The sequence below is a fragment of the Sturnira hondurensis genome, unplaced genomic scaffold, assembly GCF_014824575.4.
Source record: "Sturnira hondurensis isolate 20B ecotype Veracruz unplaced genomic scaffold, ASM1482457v3 Scaffold0019538, whole genome shotgun sequence".
NCBI classification, from domain to species: Eukaryota; Metazoa; Chordata; class Mammalia; order Chiroptera; family Phyllostomidae; genus Sturnira; species Sturnira hondurensis.
Genome location: NW_028092169.1, coordinates 136,936 through 157,699, shown reverse-complemented (window position 1 = coordinate 157,699; position 20,764 = coordinate 136,936). Strand labels below are relative to the sequence as shown.

Genomic DNA, 20,764 nt, shown 5'->3' with positions numbered 1-20,764 from the left:
GAGTATTTGATAGTTATGTCCTGGGGAGAAAGGTTACTTACCTCAAGTACAGCTTGAGCTTTGTCAGTGAGCTAGACATGCAGGAATTATTTGTGAAATAGTATAATTAATCTAACTTTTTTCTAGTGAAATTAAACTTCTAGTCTTTCACTCTGGTAGCCAATTTTCTATTTGGGCAATATAGTTGTTTGCATCATGAGTGAGGAGTCAATTGGAGATGCTGGAACTTCCCACTTGATGTTTTATTGACGAAAACTCCTTTTGATCCACTCTAAGAGAGTTCTATACTTCACTCATCATTATGTTTCACCTGATAATACAAATCTTGTAATTGCTATGAAGGTTGAATTTAACTAACTGTCTTCAAAATTGTGTAGTGCTACCTCCATAAAACACCACTTAGGGCATTTGTTAGGGAACTGACATAATGACATAAAAATATGCATGATGGAATAATGAGTCATATCTCTTTCTTGGAGAGAGAGACACAGGGGGTACTAAGCCCTGTTGATTGAATGCTTCCAACTTGGCAAGTTTAAGGCAGCAGTAAAAGAGCGAACTGCACAAAATGATGTATGTTATGAGACCATTATAAATTCTTTGTTGCTGGGTTGTCCACGGAATTATCTTACCATTGCCTATCTCTTTGTTTATTTGGATGTCCCAAACATCAGATTAGTTAAATAAGTGGAAATAATAGATTCTTGTAATCTTGAAGGCTCATTTTAACCCATGAAGACACCTGTAGCATAAAGCTAAATATTCAGGCTAGAGCTCTTGCTTGGAAAACAGCAATGAATGGGTGATGCTACTCCTGCTTGTAAATAATGGAATCTGTTGAAAGGACACTGCTTCAAGCCTTAAATGATCTCCTACCATGTAAATGGTAAAAACATGTGATCTTTTTGTCTATCCACTGATTTCTTGTATTTTTCTTTAGGCTTTTTCTTTGGGGCATTGGGGAAAGCTTTTAAAGTAGGCCTGGAAATATATCATGTTCCTGCATTTTGCCATGTCGAATATCATAAAGGTTCCTTTTGACAATAGAAATACTATCACACTGACTTAGTTCCAAAGTCTATCCAGGCTAAAAATTTGTCTGGTGAGCCAGAGGATGCTATTGTTTTTTGTAATGTGTACCTTGAAGTTATGAGATTCCTATAAAATATCTCAGTACCCATCAGTAACATATTTCTGGAAAGCTTGAAATTTTCAAAGCCATTTACCATGTCAGTCCATAACTTTTGGTGGTACTGAGTTGATTTAATATCTATGGTGTAGCGCAGAACTAAATATTAATTTTCCCTAAATTTTCCATTTTTCAATCTTCAAGGAAGAAATTTCTAGCTTTAGATTTCTAGATTTTAGTGAATAAATATCCATGGTTATCTTTCTGCACAGTCTGATGTTCTATAGACTCTGATCCTATTCCTTTTAGCATTTATCTTGTCAAAATTGAGTATCATTTTTTGTGTCTTTATAAGGCCCCCACCCCAATAATCCACTGTGGTCATTACCATTTTCAGAGCTCTCTCAATATCAATTCCTTGACTCCAGGGCACAGCAGGATTTGCCAAGCAGTCTCCAGCACTGCCTCTCCGGGACACATCCACTCGCTGCCTTCTTAGATAGCGAAAAGCTTCTGCTATGACCAATATTGCGTCGTGTGTCAATGCAGATGTATACTAAAATAGATGTATAGAAAACAAGATACCATGACAAATGATCCCTCAAAACTTGTCTTGTTCCTTGTCATTTTCATTCTTCTCTACCTCCTCCTCTACACAATCATCTTCTTAATTATTTGAATCAAGAGATGTCTCTGGGCAAGCCTGACTTCAATTCATTTAAAAATAATAATGCTTGCCCTGGCTGGTGTAGCTCAGTGGATTGAGCACAGGCCTGCGAACCAGACGATCGCAGTTCGATTCCCAGTCAGGACACATGCCTGGGTTGCAGGCTGGTTCCCTGCAGGCCAACTTCCAGCAGGGGACGCAGGAAAGGCAACCATACATTGATGTTTCTCTCCCTCTCTCCTTCCCCTCTAAAGATAAATAAATAAAAAATTAAAAAAAAGTTTAAAAAAAAATAATGCTTCTTACCACATGTATGCACATGTTAAGATTACTAAGATCATATGGCTCAAGGGAGTCTTTCTCTTGCTCTCTATACTGTGTTTCATATTGAGTGAGTGACTACTAAAAGGCCAGATCCTTTATAAAGAAAGAAAAACATGTGAAGTTGAAGGATGGCATATATAGAATGAAGATGAAACAGCATATCCTAAAGCAAGACTAGGCTATTGCTGTTTCTAATAGAAAATTCAGATCTGGTGTTTACTTATGGGAAAATGGAAATAGCTAAGTTAGCTTGAAATTAATTTGGATGGAAACATTAATCATCTCTGTCTAGACCACATTTCTGGTGAACTGGGACCTCTGGCCAGCAATAAATCAGTTTTTGTTTCCTGCAGGAGCAAAAACCAAAGCTGGTGTTCGATTGTAAAAAATTATAATTGTTACTGAGTTTTAAATCTGATAATGTTGACAATTCACAGGCAATACTTCACGATGCTACTTCTTTCAAGCAAGAACACTTACTTTCTATTCCTTGGATATATTGATATGTGTATACTAGGGCTGAGGCCAGTTACTTAAAACAAAAGATTGGACTATCTGTAATTTGACATGATGGATGCCTTATTTATTAAATGAATCAATGTTTGATTAAAATAAACTGGTCCTTGTTTTATAGGTGATGACAAATACTAAGGAATATAGAATTCTGTTGATTAAATATATTTTATTTATTTGTTTTTAGATAAAGGGGAAGGGAGGGAGAAATAGAGGGAGAGAAACATCAATGTGTGATGCCCTCTCATGTAATCCCTACTGGGGACCCGGCCCACAACCCAGGCATGCACCCTGACTGGGAATTGAACTGGTGACTCTTTGGTTCACAGGCCAGTGCTCAATCCATTGAGCCACACCAGTCAGGGCAGAATTCTCTTAATTTCTTAAAATAAAGCAAAATCTTCTAGGGGCACTTGTCTCTATACTGTGTCCAAATAAATTTGGGAGTGAATACATTGTCATCTTTCTAACTACCAATTTCCTTTTCTGACTTTTTTTCACGTCACTATTCTTTTAGTAGCAAATCATCAAGTATGACTATAACAGGGGGCATATGTTCTTTATCATTGTGTCTGCCAGTCCTAGCACTACATAAAGTCAACGTGGTGGTGTTTTTTCTCCCCATCTGCCTTTCCAAGCCATGCCAAAAGAGCTATTTAATATTCTACTTTTTAGCTTCTACTTACCAATGTGTGGGCAAGTAAAAAAAAAGCTCCCAAAGGAAATATTCATAAAATATAGAATAAATTAAGCACCAAGATTTTAATCTCTAGACAATTGTATTTCCTAATAAAAATATTGTGTCTCATTTTTAAAGTGGGCTTTTGTCTGATTGATGTAGGGAAAGGTTTCTTAATGACTGGTACTAGACAAAAGTAATCCGAAAGATGTAAGCATGTACTTAAATATTCTATTTTCTTAAGTTATTTGACAGTTTTTACTTATAAGCCTTAACAGTTCTTTTCAGCAGGTTCAGAGAACTTTAAATATACCATGAGTTATCAGTGAATAATCCAAAGCTGAGATTGTTTTCTCTGTCTTTTGTACAACCTCTGAAGAGGCATAAACTACTCTAGTAGCCTTTTCATACTTTTACCTTCATCCACTTTTGTGCTTAACACAGTGCTGACATATTGCAGATACCCTTAAAATATTGAATAAATAAAAATTTCTTCTCTACCTATTACCTACTAAATCTAAGGATAGCAAAACTGTGTATAGGCAGTTTTATGAAAATCTAAATTTGTAGAAGCTCATCTAATCATAGTGGATGGATTTAGTACATAGGAAATATTTGAATCATCAGAGAAATGCAGATTAAAACCACAATGAATATCACTTCATATCCGTTAGCATGGCTCTTATCAAAAACACAAGAAATAACAATTATTTGTGGGAATGTGGACAAAAGGGAACCCTCATGCATTGTTGGTAGCAATGTAAACTGGTACAGCCACTATAGAAAACAGTATGGAGGGCCCTCAAAAAATTAAAAACAGAACTACCATATGAACCAGCAATCCTACTTCTGGGTATTTATCTGAAGGGAATGAAATCACTATCTCAAAAAAATTTCTTCACCCTCATATTTATCACAGAAATATTTATGATAGCCAAGACATGGAAACAACCTAAGTGTTCATCAGTGGATGAATAGATAAAGAACATACAAACAATGGAATATTATTGAACCCTAAAAAAGAAAGAAATCCTTCCATTTGTAACAACATGGATGGACCCTGAGCACCTATGCTAAGGGAAATAATTCAGACAAAGACAAAAAATCTGAACTCATAAAAATAGGGAACAGATTGGTGGTTGCCAGAGGTGGGGGGGTGGATGGGGGAAATTGTGAAGGTCAAACGGTACAAACTTTCAGTTATAAGATAAATAATTTGGGGGTATGTAATGCAAAGTATGGTGAATATACTATATTCACCATATAGTGAATTTGTTAAGAGACTAATTCTTGAAAGTTCTTAAGAGACTAATCTTAAAAGTCCCATCAAAAGAAAAATATATAACTATGGTGGTGATGGATGTTAATTAAACTTAAGGTGCTTGGTAATCATTTCATTATATACACATATATTAAATAAGTATATTGTATCCCTAAAACTAACATATGTCAACTAAAGCTCAACAAAAAATAATCTTTTAAAAAACATTTGACTACAGAAGATTCATCACAGGGGTTGTGACCATACTTACCAAAACATGAGGACACCTGATCTGACTGTGGGGCAGAAGGTTTTAAAGCAAGACAGTCCTAGAAAAATCTGGCATGTATATACTATAATCACGAAAGCATAGATTACCACTTAATTAGTGAGTGACTTAAATTAACAAAAAATACATTTAACTTCAACTTTTTAGAACATATCAACTACATAAAGTAAGGTCCTACTTGTATTATGTTTTGATATGACCCATTCAGGGCAGACCTGCCTAGGTGATACAGAACATGCCTCTTCTCTGGTCTGTGTCCCCATTGTTCTCCCTTATTCTATTGCTAGGGAGGATGCGAACATGGGTATCTTGAAACCATGGGAAAGAGAATATTACCACCCCCCACACTTTTTTTTTAGAGAAAGGTCTAAACTATACTTTGACCTCTTGTCTTGATCACAAGAATCCCACAGCCATGGTACATATATACTTTAACTATATCCGGAAGGAAGAATTTAGTTTCATACTTGAAAAAAGGCACTGAAGAAAGAAAACTGTACTTGAACAAAAGTTAAATAAAAAAAATAATAAAAAAAATAAATGCTCCGGGGGGGGGGAAGTCACTGAAGAAATGCTTACTGAAAAAAAAAATACATTTTAAGGATCCTTTGTGTAACCTGAATAACTTTCCTCTAACTTATCAGTTTTATTTCCTGATTTTTCAATAATAGGATTTCTAGCCATAGAGGAATACACATGAAAAATGTGCACTTTAAGCAGGACCTTCTCCTTTTGATATTCTTATCTTGATTTCATGAAAATGAGCAACTTAGATAATTAATTATTTTTAAAGATACTTTTTTGCAGGCAGGAAAACATTTCTCTTCGATATATGTATAGGCAACACACTCTGTATTAGAGCCTAATTCATGTGGGTTTGCTGAAATTCATGAAATGTATTAATGCAAAACAATCACATAAATAATGTATAATCTAATTTTCTGTTTCAGACTATCAATCTCCCTTAGCTATTCCCAGTGCCCCCACCTGTTATTTGACTCAGGGTCTTATGATATTGTAAACTGTTATGAGCATATTACAAATGAAATTCATTACAAAATTAAGTTAACATTTCCCAACATCAGGTTTTAAAAAGACCTCCTCAATAGCTTTTTTATTTGGAGTTTAGTTTTCAAATGAAGCACCATGACTTGCAGTTGTCTGTTAGCATCCTTAAAACACTTTTTAAGGAGGACCATTTGATCACAGGTTGGCCTTAAATGTATAAAGATCATACTGAGATGCTTTCAAAATCTGGCCTAAGGTGTCTACATGCCATGGAATATTACCTTTAGTGGTGCATTCTTGGCTTCAGGGAATTCCCTTTCATCCAATCTCACCCAGCGCTGTATAAACTGCTGAACCATAGGGTTTTCATTGTTGACAATCTGGAATCCTGTAATGTTGGCTCCCCCATGCATGACTCTTTCTAGCAAAATATCAGTAAAACCCTAGAAACAGATAGAAAGAAAATTAGGATTGTAGAAGGTTGTGAGTTTTTGCTTATAGTATCTGTTGATTAGAATGTAAAGGGAGAAATGAAAGTTCTCTCTCTAGGATCACTCCTTAATAATGAAGAAAACCTGGACACAGTGTTATATGTCAGTTATATCTCAATAAAAACAATGACAAAAATAGATAGGAAACCCTGGATATGAACTAGTTCTTAGAGTACCATGTCTCTGAAACTACAAACAGGATAGAGAAAATATGCATTCTTCCATTTTATTGTCTGTGTCTTTATTTAGTGTAGCTGTGGCAAAAACAAACATTAGTACCAACTTCAAGGACATATTTTGATTTACTTCATTTACCTGTGTGTTTAGTGTTTCTTCATTGAGTACAAATACAATGCTTCATGTAACTGGACAACGTTAAAAATAGAAATCCCAGAGAAAAACTGATAGTTTGGTTGTATATGATGTATGAACCCCAGACTATGTCTCACATTTGTCCATAAATACATCTTGAGATATACTTCATAGCATCCAACATGTTTTTCTTCTTTTGCTCTGGTTACAGTCTAGTGTCTTTGCCAACTCAGCATCTTGATGGAATTGCTTCAAGTTTACACAAAGTCATCTCCACTTGGGCACCACCAGTTCCATGGGACATTGCTATCTTCTCGGACACCTCTCCCAGTAATTGCACTACTCTTGCTGGATATTTATCTCTTGCTAGTTGCTGCTGATGCACTTTAGTCTCAATGGGCTGAAGCCAGTATATTCATAAAGAAATGAGGATAATTCTTTCTCCTTTCTTCAGAAAGGATTTTCTCCCCCCTAACATTCTAGTATAGGATTTTCAAATATACAGAAAATTTGAAAGAATTACACAGTGAATACCCATGTAGTTACAACTTATATTTTACAACTAGTATTTTTCTATTTATCTATTGATCCATTTAATTTCTTGGATGCATTTCAAAGTAAGTTGCAGACATTAGTTTACTTCACACCAAGACTTCTTCATGCAGGTCATTAACTAGAATTCAATGTTTGTTTTCAGTTTTCTCTCTCCCTCCCTCTTTCCCTTCTTTTCTTTCTTTTTTTCAGGTGAAATTTACACTCAACAAAATGCACAAATCTTTTTTTCTTTTTCTTTATTTTCAGTTACAGTTGGTATACAATATTATATTATTATCAGGTGTGCAACATAGTGATTCAACATTTATATAACTTACAAAGTGTTTCCCCTGATAAGTCCAGTACACATCTAGCACCGCACACTGTTATTACAATATCATTGACTATATTCTTTATGCTGTACTTTACATGTCCATGATTATTTTGTAACTGCTAATTTGTACTTCTTAATTTCTTTCCCCTTTTTACCCACCCCTTAAACCCCCACCCTCATCTGAAAACAATCAACTTGTTTTCTATATCTATGACCTTACTTCTATTTTCATTGTTTATTTTGTTTTTTAAATTCCACATGTAGTGAATCATATGGTATTTGTCTTTCTCTGTCTTACTTATTTCATTTAGCATAATGTCCTCTAGGTCCATCCATGTTGTTGCAAATGGCAAGATTTCACTATTTGTTATGGCTGAGTAGTATTCCATTGTGTGCGCATGTATGTATAATATCACAACTTTATCCATTTGTCTATTGGTATACACTTAGGTTGCTTCCAGTTCTTTGCTATTGTAAATAATGCTGCAATAAACATAGGGGTGCATACATTCTTTCAAATTAGTGTTTCGAGTTTCTTCAGATAAATTCCCAAAAGTGGAATCACTGGGTCATAAGGCAATTCCATTTTTAATTTTTTGAGGTAACTCCATACTGCTGTCCATAGTGGCTACATCAATCTGCACTCCCACTAACAGTGCAGTAGGGTTCCCTATTTCCCACATCCTCATAAACAAACTTACTGTTTGCTTATTTTTAATGATAGCCATTCTGACTGGTGTGAGGTGATATCTCATTGTGGGAAATGCAAACCACAATGAGATATCACTTACCCATTGGACATGTACTACTCAATAAATTTTGATAAATGCATACCACCACTACTCAAAAATTTCTATTAGTTCTCTAAAGTTTTTCTTTTCTGCCTTATAAGTTTTTTTTAGATTTTATTTATTTAACTTTAGAGTGGAAGGGAAGGAGAGAAGGAGAGAAATATCAATGTATGGTTGCCTCTCGTGGGTCCCCTGCTGGGAACTAGCCTGCAACCCAGGCATGAGCCCTAACTGGAAATCGAATCACAGTCCTTTGGTTCACAGGCCTGCGCTCAATCTACTGAGCTACACCAGTCAGGGCAGTAAGTTTTTATTGAAGTATAATAATCATATAGAAAAGCATATGGGGAATCAAAGCAGCTCTACCTAATACACAGAAACATAAGGAGGCTGCCAAATACAGGAGACAAAGAAATATGTCCCAAATGAAAGAACAGATCAAAACTCCAGAAAAAGAACTGAGTAACACAGAAATAGTCAACCTATAAGATGCAGAGTTCAAAACACTAGTAATCAGGATGCTCAGAGAAATGATGGAGTACAGCCACAAAATAAAGGAAGAAATGAAGGCTATAAAAAATATACAGAGAACCAACAGTGAAGGGAAGGAAGCTAGGATTCAAATCAATGATTTTGTAACAAAATGAAGAAATAAACAATCTCTTGGAACAGAAAGAAGAAACAAGAATTTTTAAGAAATGAGGAGAGCCCTGGCTGGTGTAGCTCAATGGATTGAGCATGGGCCTGCGAACCACACAATCACGGTTCGATTCCCAGTCAGGGCACATGCCTGGGTTGCAGGCCAGTTCCCAGGTCCCGGGTCCCAGCAGGGGACGAATGAGAGGTAACCATACATTGATATTACTATCTCTCTTTCTCTCCTTCCCTTCCCCTCTAAGATAAATAAATAAAATCTTAAAAAAAAGACATTCACTAGCTTTGAAAAAAAAAAGAAATGAGGAGAGACTTAGGAATCTCTGGGACAAGTTTAAGTGTACCAACGTCCAAATCATAGGGATGCCAGAAGGAGAAAAGGAAGAGCAAGAAATGAAAAGTTATTTGAAAAAATAATGAAAGAATGTATCCCCAATTTGGTGAACATAATAGACATACAAGTCCAGGAAGCTCAGACAATCCCAAACAAATTGGATCCAAAATAGGACACACCAAAAGACATCATAATTAAAATGCCAAAGGTTAAAGACAAAGAAAAAATATTAAAAGCAGCAAGCAAAAGAAAAGAAGACACTCATTTATGAAGGCATTCCCATAAGACTATCAGCTTATTTCTCAAAAGAAACCTTACAGGCAAGAAGGGGCTAACAAGAAGTATTTGATGTGATAAAAAGCAAGAACCTACATCCAAGATTACTCTATCTAGCAAAGCTATCATTTAGAATGGAAGGGCAGATAAAGTGCTTCCCAGATAAGGTAAATTTAAAGGAGTTTATCACCACGAAGCCATTATTTCAGGAAATGTTAAAGGGACTTATTTAAGAAAAATAACATGATCAAAACTATGAACAGTTGAACAGTGAAATGACAACAAACTCACAACTATCAACAACTGAACTAAAAAAAAAAACAACCCTGAACTAAGCAAACAACTAGAATGGGAACAGAATCATAGAAATAGAGATCACATAGAGGATTATAAGCAATGAGGGGAAAGGGAGAGAATGGGGGAAAAGGTAGAGGGAATAAGAAGCATAAATGTTAGGTACAAAATAGACAGGAGTAGGTTAAGAACAGCATAGGAAATGAAAAAGCCAAAGAACTTATATATATGACCCATCGACATAAACTAAGGTAGGGGAATGATGGTGGGAGGGGGTACAGGGTGGAAAGGGGCAAAGAGAGAAATGGGACAACTATAATATCATAATCAATGAAATATACTTAATTAAAAAGGGAAAGTATATCTATCTTTAAGTATATAACCTGATGAATGTATGCTTCTCTAGTCATCACTCCTAACCCAGCTTTTAATTTTACATTTCTTTAACATGGACAACCAAATTAGCCTTAGAAAACTTTGCTAGTAAACCAACTTTTTAAATTATTACTCACAGCTCCCTTCTTCCTTTTATAAGTGGGATATGGGTCAATGGAGACTGGAAAATAAGCCAAATAGTTTACATCACTGAGAATCATTGGAATGAATAACCATAGAATATTTATTTATTAGTTTTTTAATCCTCATTACCCAAGGATATGCTTTTGTAAACTGATTTGAGAGAGAGAGAGAGAGAGAGAGAGAGAGAGATGTGAAAGAAACACTGATCAATTGTCTCCCGTAAATGCCCTGACCTGGGATTCACCCTAAAACCTAGGCATGTGCCCTGACAGGGAATCAAACCTGTAACCTTATGGTGTACAGGATGATGTTCCAACCAACTGAACTATCCGGTCAGAGCATAAAGTATTTTTAATATTAACATTAACTTGTTAGGATAAGTATTCACCCAAAGGCTTCTTTCATGAAAGAAACTAAGACTTGGTGTTTTCTCCCATTTTCTCTACTTGCACTGTAATCAGTTAGAGAGGCTCCCTTGTGTATAAAACCTAGCTGAAGCTTCATTGGGGGCTTAAGCCTAACTATTACCCAACTCTCCACTCCCATCCTCTAAACATATATACAAATAAAGACCCAAAGACAAAACTTCTTTCATATTTTTCTGTTTTTTTTTAATTGTTCAAATACAGTTGTCTCCATTTTTCCCCCACCACTGCTCCTGATCCCAGCCATCCCCACCTCCCACCCTCATTCCTACCCACTTTTAGCTTTCTCCATCTGTCCTGTCTACATGTTCCTTGACGAGTCTTCCTCTTCTTTCCCCCATTATCAGCCTCCCCACTCCCCTCTGGTTACTGTCAGTTTATTCTTTCTTTCCATGTCTCTGGTTATTTTGTGTGCTTGTTTTGTTGATTAGGTTCCACTTATGAGTGAGATTATATGGTGTTTGTCTTTCACCACCTGGCTTATTTCACTTAGCATAATACTTTCCAGATCCATCCACACTGTTGTGAAAGGTAGGAGGTCCTTCTTTCTTTCAGTTGCATAGTATTCCATTGTGTAAATGTACCATAGTTTTTTTATCTTCTCATTTACCGGTGGGCACCTAGGTTGCTTCCAGCACTTGGCTATTGTAAATAATGCTGCTATGAACATTGGAGTTCATAGGTTCTTTTGAATTGGTGCTTCAGGGTTCTTAGGGTATAATTCCAGCAGTGGAATTGCTAGGTCAAAAGGCACTTCCATTTTTAGTTTTATGAGGAAATTCAAGACTGTTTTCCACAGTGGCTGCACCAGTCTGCATTCCCACCAACAGTGAACTAGGGTTCCCTTTGCTCATAACCATACCAGCACTTGTTGTTTGTTAATTTGTTTATGATGGTTATTCTGACTGGTGTGCAGTGGTATCTCATTGTGGTTTTAATTTGCATCTCCCTGATGGATAGTCTTGTTTCCAAGGACAAAATTAACACGTGGCTTTAATTTATTTACTGTGCTAAACCATATTTGTCAATTAACAAGTATTATATAAGAACATTGACCAAGTTTCCACCTGCCTGCTGGTAGAGGTAAAGAGAGGGCTCTCTGGTGCTCTCCCATGTCTTAAAAGCCTGGGTGGGCTGGAAAAGTGGAGCTCCCTTCCTTGAAAGAAGGGGGTTAAGAATTCTTTTGCCACCATCCTGGTCTCTAAGATCAATGGCCACAGTATGTACTAGGAAGCAATATCTCTTGTGCCACTCACACTTTGATAAGCATCACACTCCTGTTTGATAAGCATCACACTCCGTGCTCTAATACTCAGAGCCTGTTAAAATGGCAATGGTGAATTTAAAAAAATGGTGGGAGAGAGAAAATATCCCAGAAATCTCACATCTGCCTTTCTTTAAAAGTGCTTTTTATTGATTATGCCATTATAGTTGTCCCAATCTTTCTCCCCTTTGTACCCCTCCACCCTGCACCCCACCACCTTCCAGCATCATCCCCCTTAGTTCATGTCCATGGGTTGTACATATAAGTTCTTCAGCTTCTCTATTTTCTCTACTATTCTTAACCTCCCCCTGTCTATTTTGTGCCTACCAGTTATGCTTCTTAGTCCCTGTACCATTTTCCCCCATTTGCCCCTCCCCTTCCCACTGTACCCCCTCCCCCCATGTAATTTCCATTGCTGTGGTTCTGTTCCTGTTCTAGTTGTTTTCTTAGTTTTAGTTTTTGTTTTTTAGGTTCAGTTGTTGACACTTGTGAGTTTGTTGTCATTTTATTGTTCATAGTTTTTTACCTTTTTCTAAGATAAGTCCCTTTAACATTTCATAAAATTATGGCTTGGCGGTGATGAATTCCTTTAACTTTACATTGTCTGGGAAGCACTTTATCTGCCCCTCTATTCTAAATAATAGCTTTGCTGGCTAGAGCAATCTTGGATGCAGGCCCTTCCCTTTCATGAGTTCAAATACTTCTTGTCAGCCTCTTCTTGCCTGTAAGGTTTCTTTTGATAAATAGGCTGATATTCTTATGGGAACTCCTTTGTAGGTGACTGTCCTCTTATCTCTTGCTGCTTCTGGGATTCTCTCCTTCATTTTCATCTTGGCTAATGTAATTATGATGTGACTTGGTGTGTTTCTCCTTGGGTCCAACTTCTTTGGGACTCTCTGAGCATCCTGGAATTGCATGCCTAGTTCCTTCACCAGTGGGGAAGTTTTCCTTCAATATTTGTTTAAATAAGCTTTCAATTTCTTGCTCTTCCTCTTCTCCTTATGGCACCCCTATGATTCAGATGTTGGAATGTTTCAAGTTTTCTCAGCGGTTCCTTGGCCTCTCCTTGTTTTGAATTCTTGTTTCTTCATTCTATTCTAGTTGGATGTTTATTTCTTCCTTTTGTTCCAAATCATTGATTTGAGCCCTAGTTTCCTTCTCTTAACTGCTGTTTTTCTGTATATTTTCCTATGTTTCACTTTGTATAGCCTTCACTTCTTCCTTAATTTTGCAACCAAACTCAATAATTTCTGTGAGCATCCTGATTACCAGTGTTTTGAACTCTGCATCTGATAGGTTGTCTATCTCCTCATTGCTTAGTATGGATAATTGAGAGTTGGAAATAAGCATATTCAAGACTTACTTTCAGAGTATTTATTTTAAAGATATTATTTGGAGAATTTCTTCATACAAAACTATTATCAGGGTGCACTTTGTACAGAGAGGAAAGCAGACAAGATATGTTGAGTGACTTTCATCGAGTTGATGGTAGATTATGGGTGAGAAATGGGAAAGGTGGTTTGCCTAAAGGGGAGATAAAAACAGTACAATGATATTTGGAAGGCTGCCAAGGACAAGTATCTATTTCACAATTTGTATGAAGGCTAGCTTTGCTTTTAGTGCCATTTGAATTGTTCATTTGGGTGATACTTTGATAGGGAAATGCATGGTAATTGTGGTGACTCAAGTTATCAGGTTGCTAATGAGAGACACAAATCTTTTTGTAGAAGCAGGTCCATCCTCCTGGGAAGGTGTAATATGTAGGGTTGAAGATTGCACCATATAAATTAGTACTTGATTACAGGCTGCTTGTACTGTTCATTTACTGTTTTATTCTCTAATCTAATCAGCAAATATACTTTGAACCCTCTTAAGTGCTATCTGTTGGCTCAGTGGTGAATCATATCAAACTTGGTTCCTGAACTCATGGCACTTTAGTTCAGTGAGAGTTATTTGTATGAATATATAAATAATTGCAAATTGATATAAGTGCTATTAGTAGAAAAAGTAGCCACTGATCTCTTTTTTATTAACAATATATATAATGAGGTATAACTTAATACCATAAGATCCATCTATTAGACACTTATTTAAATAAAAAATCAGATCATGTGCCTTCTCTGGGTCAAATTCTTTAATGACTTTCTGTTGCTGTTGAACAAAGCTAAAATTCCTCTAGCAGGGCTGCTACACCATTACATAACCTGAATCTTGTCACTCACTCTATTCTAGTCAAAATTGCCTTCTGAAAGTTCAGAGAAGTTATTGGGATTTTCTTTTGCCTTGGTTATAGTGTTTCCCATGCATTTCATGAACGTTCCCTGATTCTTCACATAACTGGATCTTTCTCACCATTCAGATCATTGTTGCAAATTTACCTTCTCTAAAAGACCTTCTCTGGCAATGCTATCCAGAGTTTTGTATCTCCCAAATGCTACCTTCTTGTTATCCCCAGTCACAGAAGCTGTTATATCACCATGCTAACTATTATAATCTGTGTAAGTTTGTTTTGTCCAATATGATTATAAGGTTATTAAGAACATCTTCTGTTTTTGTTGCAATAGAGTGGATAAGACATTGGGTATATATGTGGGCATAGAGAAAATATAACTCACTAGGAAGACTTTCCAAGTAGTATTACCCAAAGTGTGTGTGGAGGATTGAAGATGGCAGGGGAGTATGTGGAAGCTACACTAACCTCCTCCAAGGATCAAACTGGAATTATAACTAGATTGTAGAGAAATCATCTGGAATAACTAACTGAACAGTAGCTGGAGAAGAGCCTTATACTCACAGACAGATGGAAGAAGTCACTTCACCATAACATGACTGGTAGGCAGTGTGCATGAGGTGCAAGAAGGAGGGCTGGACTACCATGGGTGGCTAGTGAAGTGCTATAGGAATACTTCAGCAGCTGGGGGATTCCCCCTGGGAAGTATGGGATCTGAACCCCAAGCTGGGCTCCCCAGCCTATGTCACCAGAGCCAGAAAGGAACACAGATAATACCTAGCTATAAAAAGTGGCAGGGTTTCTGTCAGGGAGAAATGGCTGGAGATGCAGAGAACCTCTTTAAAGGCTCGGTGCACAAAATTTCATTTGCAGCCACTTAACCTGTGTGCCAGCAAAGGAGGGCACAGTGTACTAGAGATGCTTGAGGACAGCCTGGGGTTTGTAGCTCTGGGGAGAGAACTGAGGGAACAGTAGTCAGGATTTCTATGCTGAGTCATTCCCCATACTGCAGGAGCCGTCCTTCTCAAGCAGAGCACTCCTCTCCAAATGCAAGGAGGGAAGCAATAGCCTTGCCCACAGGACTAACTTCCCCATCCTGTGGAGCTTAAGCCTGGCATCTGATTTCAGCTTGGGGCTATAATCACTAATCAGCTTAACAACTGATGTGGATCTCTAGGAGCTCTGTGAGACTTCAGTTCACACTCCCCAAGGCCTGGTGCTGATAAAGGCTGGTCCTGATGTGCAGTTTGATTTTTTTTGCACACACACAGGACTGTCAGAGTGAGCCACACACTATGGATCACTGATAGTTCCCATCAAGTTGACACGGGCCACTCACAAACACCATCTGACAAACGCCTATACTAGACTTTTTGCAAACCTACATAATATATAGAAACAAATACAAAGGAGCAGCCAAAATGGGAAGACAAAGAAAGAAACCCCAAATGAAAGAACAAGAGAATACTCTAGAAGAAGAGCTGGATGACATGGAGGCAATCAATTTATCAGACAGAGAATTTAGAGTGATGATTATAAGGATACTCAACAACATAAAAAAGACATAGAAACCATAAAAAAGGGCCAGTCCAAAATAAAGAATGCAATATCTGAAATAAATAATACACTGGAAGGAATAAACAGTAGGTTAGATGAGGCAGAGTATCACATTAGTGATTTGGAAGACAAGATAGAAAAAAACACTATGTAGATCAGAGAAAAAAAAGAATTCTACAAAATGAGGAGAGCTTAAGAAACATTTTGGACAACATGAACTGGAACAACATTCACATCATGTGAATACCAGGAGAAGAAAGCAAGCAAAGGATCAAACTATATGAAGAAACAATGACCAAAACCTTCCCTAATCTTATGAAGGAAAACATCACCTAAGTCCAGAAAGCTCAGAGAGTCCTAAACAAGTGGGGCCCAAAGAGACCTACACTGAGACACATCATAATTAAAATGACAAGGCTTAAACACAAGGAGAGCATCCTAAAAGCTGCAAGGGAAATGCAAGTAGTTACATACAAAGGAGTACCAATTAGACTCATCTGATTTCTCAACAGAAACATTTCAGGACAGAAGGGAGTGACATGAAATATTCAAGGTGATGAAAAGCAAGGACTTACAACCAAGGCTACTTTACTTAACAAGGCCATCATTTAAAATTGAAGGAGAAATAAGGAGCTTCCCTGACAAGAAAAAGCCAAAGCAGTTTGTTAACACCAAATCATTACAGCAACAAATGTTAAAAGGCTTGCTTCTAGAAGATGAAGAAATAGAAAAAAAAAACAGACAAAATATTCTAATAATAAAATGGTGCTAAAAGCATATCTATCAATAATCGCCTTAAATGTAAATGGCTTAAATGCTCCAACCATAATATATAGGGTACCTGAATGGATAAGAAAATAAGACCTATATATATAGGCTGACTCCAGAGACCCATTTTAGATCAAAAGATAAACACAGTCTAAAAGTAAAGGTATAGAAAAAGATATTTCATGCAAATAGAAGGGAAAAATAAGCTGGGGTAGCAGTACTTATATCCAACAAAATAGACTTTTAAAATCAAGGCTATAGTAAGAGACAAAGAAGGACACTACATAATGATAAAGGGAACAATCCAACAAAAGGATATAACTCTAGTCGACATTTACATAGCCAGCATAAGAGCACCTAAATATGTGAAGCAAATCTTGATGGACATAAAGGGAGAGATTGACAGAAATACAGTCATAGTTGGGGATTTTAACACCCCACTGACTTCAATAGATGGATCTTCCAGACAGAAAATCAACAAGGAGACAGCAGCCTTAAATACACACTAGATCAAATGGGCTTAATTGATATTTTCAGAGCATTTCATCCCAAAGTAGCAGAATATACACATTTTTCAAAAGCACATGGAATGATTTTTAGGATAGACCACATGTTAGGACACAAACAAGTCTCTATAAATTTAAGAAGATTGAAATAATATTAAACATATTCTCTGTCTACAATGCTATGAAACTGGAAATCAATCACAAGAAGAGCAATGAAAAACATGCATATGACATGGAAGCTAGACAACATGTTGTTAAACAACGAATGGGTCAACAATGAGATGAAGTAAGAAGTCAAAAGATATCTTGAAACAAATGAAAATGAGGATGGAACAACCCAAAATCTGTGGGACACTGGGATACCAATCCTAAGAGGGAAATGCAAAGCATTATAGGCTTATTGCAAAACAAACAAGAAAAAGCACAAATAAACAATCTAAGTTTACACTTAAAGGAACTTAAAAAAGGACAAAGTGAGTAGAAAGAAGGAAATGATGAAAATCAGAGAAGAGTGTCGACAAGAAAATGGCGGTGGAGTAGGATGGAGCGACTCCAGTTCTCGTACCCCTGGGAGAAAATCCTGGCAGAACTACTGAGGAACGGCGCAATTAATTCCCCAATGAACAATTCCCCAGCATTTATGAAGATAAGAGACCAGAGATAGTGATGGACCAGACAGCCACAGGTCATTGGGGTCTCAGGGATGTGAGTAATGTTGGCGGCAGCCCTCGGCCGGCACATAACGGTCCTGAGCTGTGGCTGCCTCCATGGTCAGGGCCCAGAGGCTTTTGTCTGCGCCCAGGGACAGGGGTGTCTGCCACGGAGGACTCATCAGGAGCCTGGTACCTGTGAGTAAAGTCAAGGGCGGCTGCCTCAGCTGTCGGGGCCCAGAGGCTTCTGTCTGCGCCCAGCAACAGCGGTGTCTGCCACAGAGGACTCATCGGGAGCCAGGCACCCCAGAGTAAAGTCAAAAGCGGCAGCAGCGGGAGCAGCAGCAGCGGGAGCAGCAGCAGCGGGACCAGCAGCCCTCGACTGGCGCCTAAGGGCCTTGGAGCTGCTGCTGATGCAGCTTTCAGGGCCCAGAGGCTTCCATCTCCCGCCAGTGTCAGGGCCTCTGCCACAGAGGACTCATTGGGAGCCCGGCACCTGTGAGTAAAGACAAAAGCAGCAGCAGCAGGGCCGGCTGCCCTCGGCCAGCCCATGACATCTCGGAGCCGCCACCACGTTAGGGATGTAGAGGCTTCCATCTGCAGCCAGTGTCATGGAGGACTCTTCGGGAGCCAGGCACCCAGTGGAGCCTCGGGCTGGCTGCCGGGTCCTTGGAAGAGGGCTGGCTCCGTTCCTCCCCATCTAGGCAGGGCTGGATGGCAGAGACCTGTCTGCCTAGGTTTTCAGGGAGGGTGGCAGGACAGGGGGCCATGTTCAGTTGCGATCTCTGTGGTCTCCAGCCCACCAGCCCGCCAGCCCAGGAAATTTGAGAGGAGCATTGTCCTAACCAGTTGGGATGGGGATGGGGCTGGGCTGAGAGGCAGGCTTTCTGGAGTAGTTTTTATTGGAAAGTGGACGGAGGTGTGTTCTTCTGTGAAGCCAGGTTGACTTACTTCTCACCCAGCCACAGGACTGGGAAGGACCAGTACCAGATCCCTTGGGACCCAGGCAGCCTGTCGGGTGGGCGGGCGCCCGTACTCCAGTCTGGTAGCCTGGCTGGCCCACGGGGATGCGCCTGGGCCTCCAACCCAGCCCACAGAGAAGTCCTGCCGAAACCAGAAAAACCGGATTGGACAGTTTGAAACCAACAAGAAGGGTTTTTTTTTTTTAACTTTTTAAAAACTTTAAAAAATTTTTTTAAAACTTTTTTTTCAGTAATCGTATATTTTTTAAATTTTAGTGTTGCTAATGATAGGGAAAAAGCCCCCTCCCACTAGCCTAAGAATGCCACAAAGTAATCTAACTTCTGCATCTGCTTCTGTAACTTGCTTCTGCAAGTTGCTTCTGCTAGATCACTCTCTACTACAGGGGGTAAAAGCGGCGGCCAGAAAACCCACCAACATGGCTAAAGTAGCCACCATAATTCAGAAGGGAGACGAGTACCCCGGGGACTTTCTAGAGCGCCTAATGGAGGCCTACCGGGTTTATACACCTTTTGACCCACAGGTGGCTGAGAACAAGTGTATGGTAACCATGGCCTTCGTCTCTCAGTTGGCTTCAGACATTAGAAAGAAGCTTCAGAAATTAGAAGGCTTCGCAGGCATGACTCTGAACCAATTCTTGGCAGTAGCCAACAAAGTATATGAAAACAGAGACGAAGCTGCGGCGGCCGCCCGCTTAGAAGACCACAAATTACAGGCCACCCTCTTAGCCGCCGCACTAGGAAAACCGGCCCCGACAGCATCAAAAATCAGACCAGGCGAAAAGAAGGGACATTTCAAAGTAGAAAAAGATCAGTGTGCTTATTGCAAAGAGCGGGGGCATTGGAAACGAGATTGTCCAGCCCGAAAGCAGCGGGAGGAGTCATCTAAGAGTGGGGCAGTCCCGCCGGCACCAGCCCCCAACGTATTCGCCCTTGCAGGGTTCAGCCAAGATTGAGGGTGACCGGGCTCCATCACACTCGGTCCCCAGGAGCCCATGGTCAGAGTAAAAGTCGGGGGCCAAGACATAGACTTCATGGTAGACACTGGGGAGGAACACTTGGTAGTCACCGCCCCGGTAGGACCCCTCATTGGAAAAGAAGTCTTAGTGCAGGGGGCCACTGGCCTCTTGGCCAGCCCACAAAGATTTTGCCAGTCACGGAAGGTCGAACTGGGAGGCCACCGGATTACCCATGAGTTCCTGTACTTGCCAGACTGCCCAATTTCCCTGTTGGGGAGGGACATTCTAACCAAACTGGCGGCACGAGTTACTTTCTGACCTGGGGGGGCCTCCCTGGACCTGCCCACACCTCGGACCATTGCCCTGGTAATACTGAGGGAAGAAAAATATAGATTCCACCAGAAAGACGAGGGGCCAGTCCAGGACCCACTTTGGGCAGCCTACTCTGGACTCTGGGCAGAGGACAACCCGCCAGGACTGGCCAAGGGGCGGGAGCACATATTAGTAGAACTCATAATTGGAGCAACCCCGAGGTGCATAAAACAATACCTGATACCAAAAGATGCCCGGCATGGCATAGCTCCAATAATCAATAAACATCTGGAAGCAGGGATCCTAGTCCCTTGCCAGTCACCGTGGAACACCCCATTGCTCCCTGTGAGAAAGCCAGATGGGTCTGGCTATAGGCCAGTACAGGACTTACGGGTGGTCAATCAAGCCACAGTCACGCTGCACCCTGTAGTCCCAAATCCATATACCTTGTTGGGGCAGTTGCTGCCGACAGCCACTCACTTCACCTGCCTAGACCTGAAAGATGCCTTCTTCTGTATCCCACTGGCCCCACAGTCACAGGCCATTTTCGCCTTCGAGTGGGAGGACCCAGTGTCTGGAGAAAAGTCCTAGTTAACTTGGACAAGACTGCCACAGGGGTTCAAGAACTCACCCACCATATTCAGTGAGGCCCTGGCAAAAGACCTGTGCCTGTATAGGGATGAGTACCCTGAAGTTACTCTACT

General features: G+C 39.4%; 1 protein-coding gene across 1 annotated transcript in view; it reads right to left on the bottom strand.

The window, feature by feature from the left end:
• Nucleotides 1–20,764, bottom strand: part of GRIA3 (glutamate ionotropic receptor AMPA type subunit 3) — a 225,184-nt gene that overhangs the window by 139,956 nt on the left and 64,464 nt on the right. Inside the window, exons 4-5 of the mRNA XM_037028078.1 lie at nt 6,152–6,313; nt 1,518–1,685 (exon numbers count right to left, since the gene is read on the bottom strand). Coding sequence (XP_036883973.1) covers nt 1,518–1,685; nt 6,152–6,313 — 330 coding nt within the window. The remainder of the gene's footprint in view (nt 1–1,517; nt 1,686–6,151; nt 6,314–20,764) is intronic.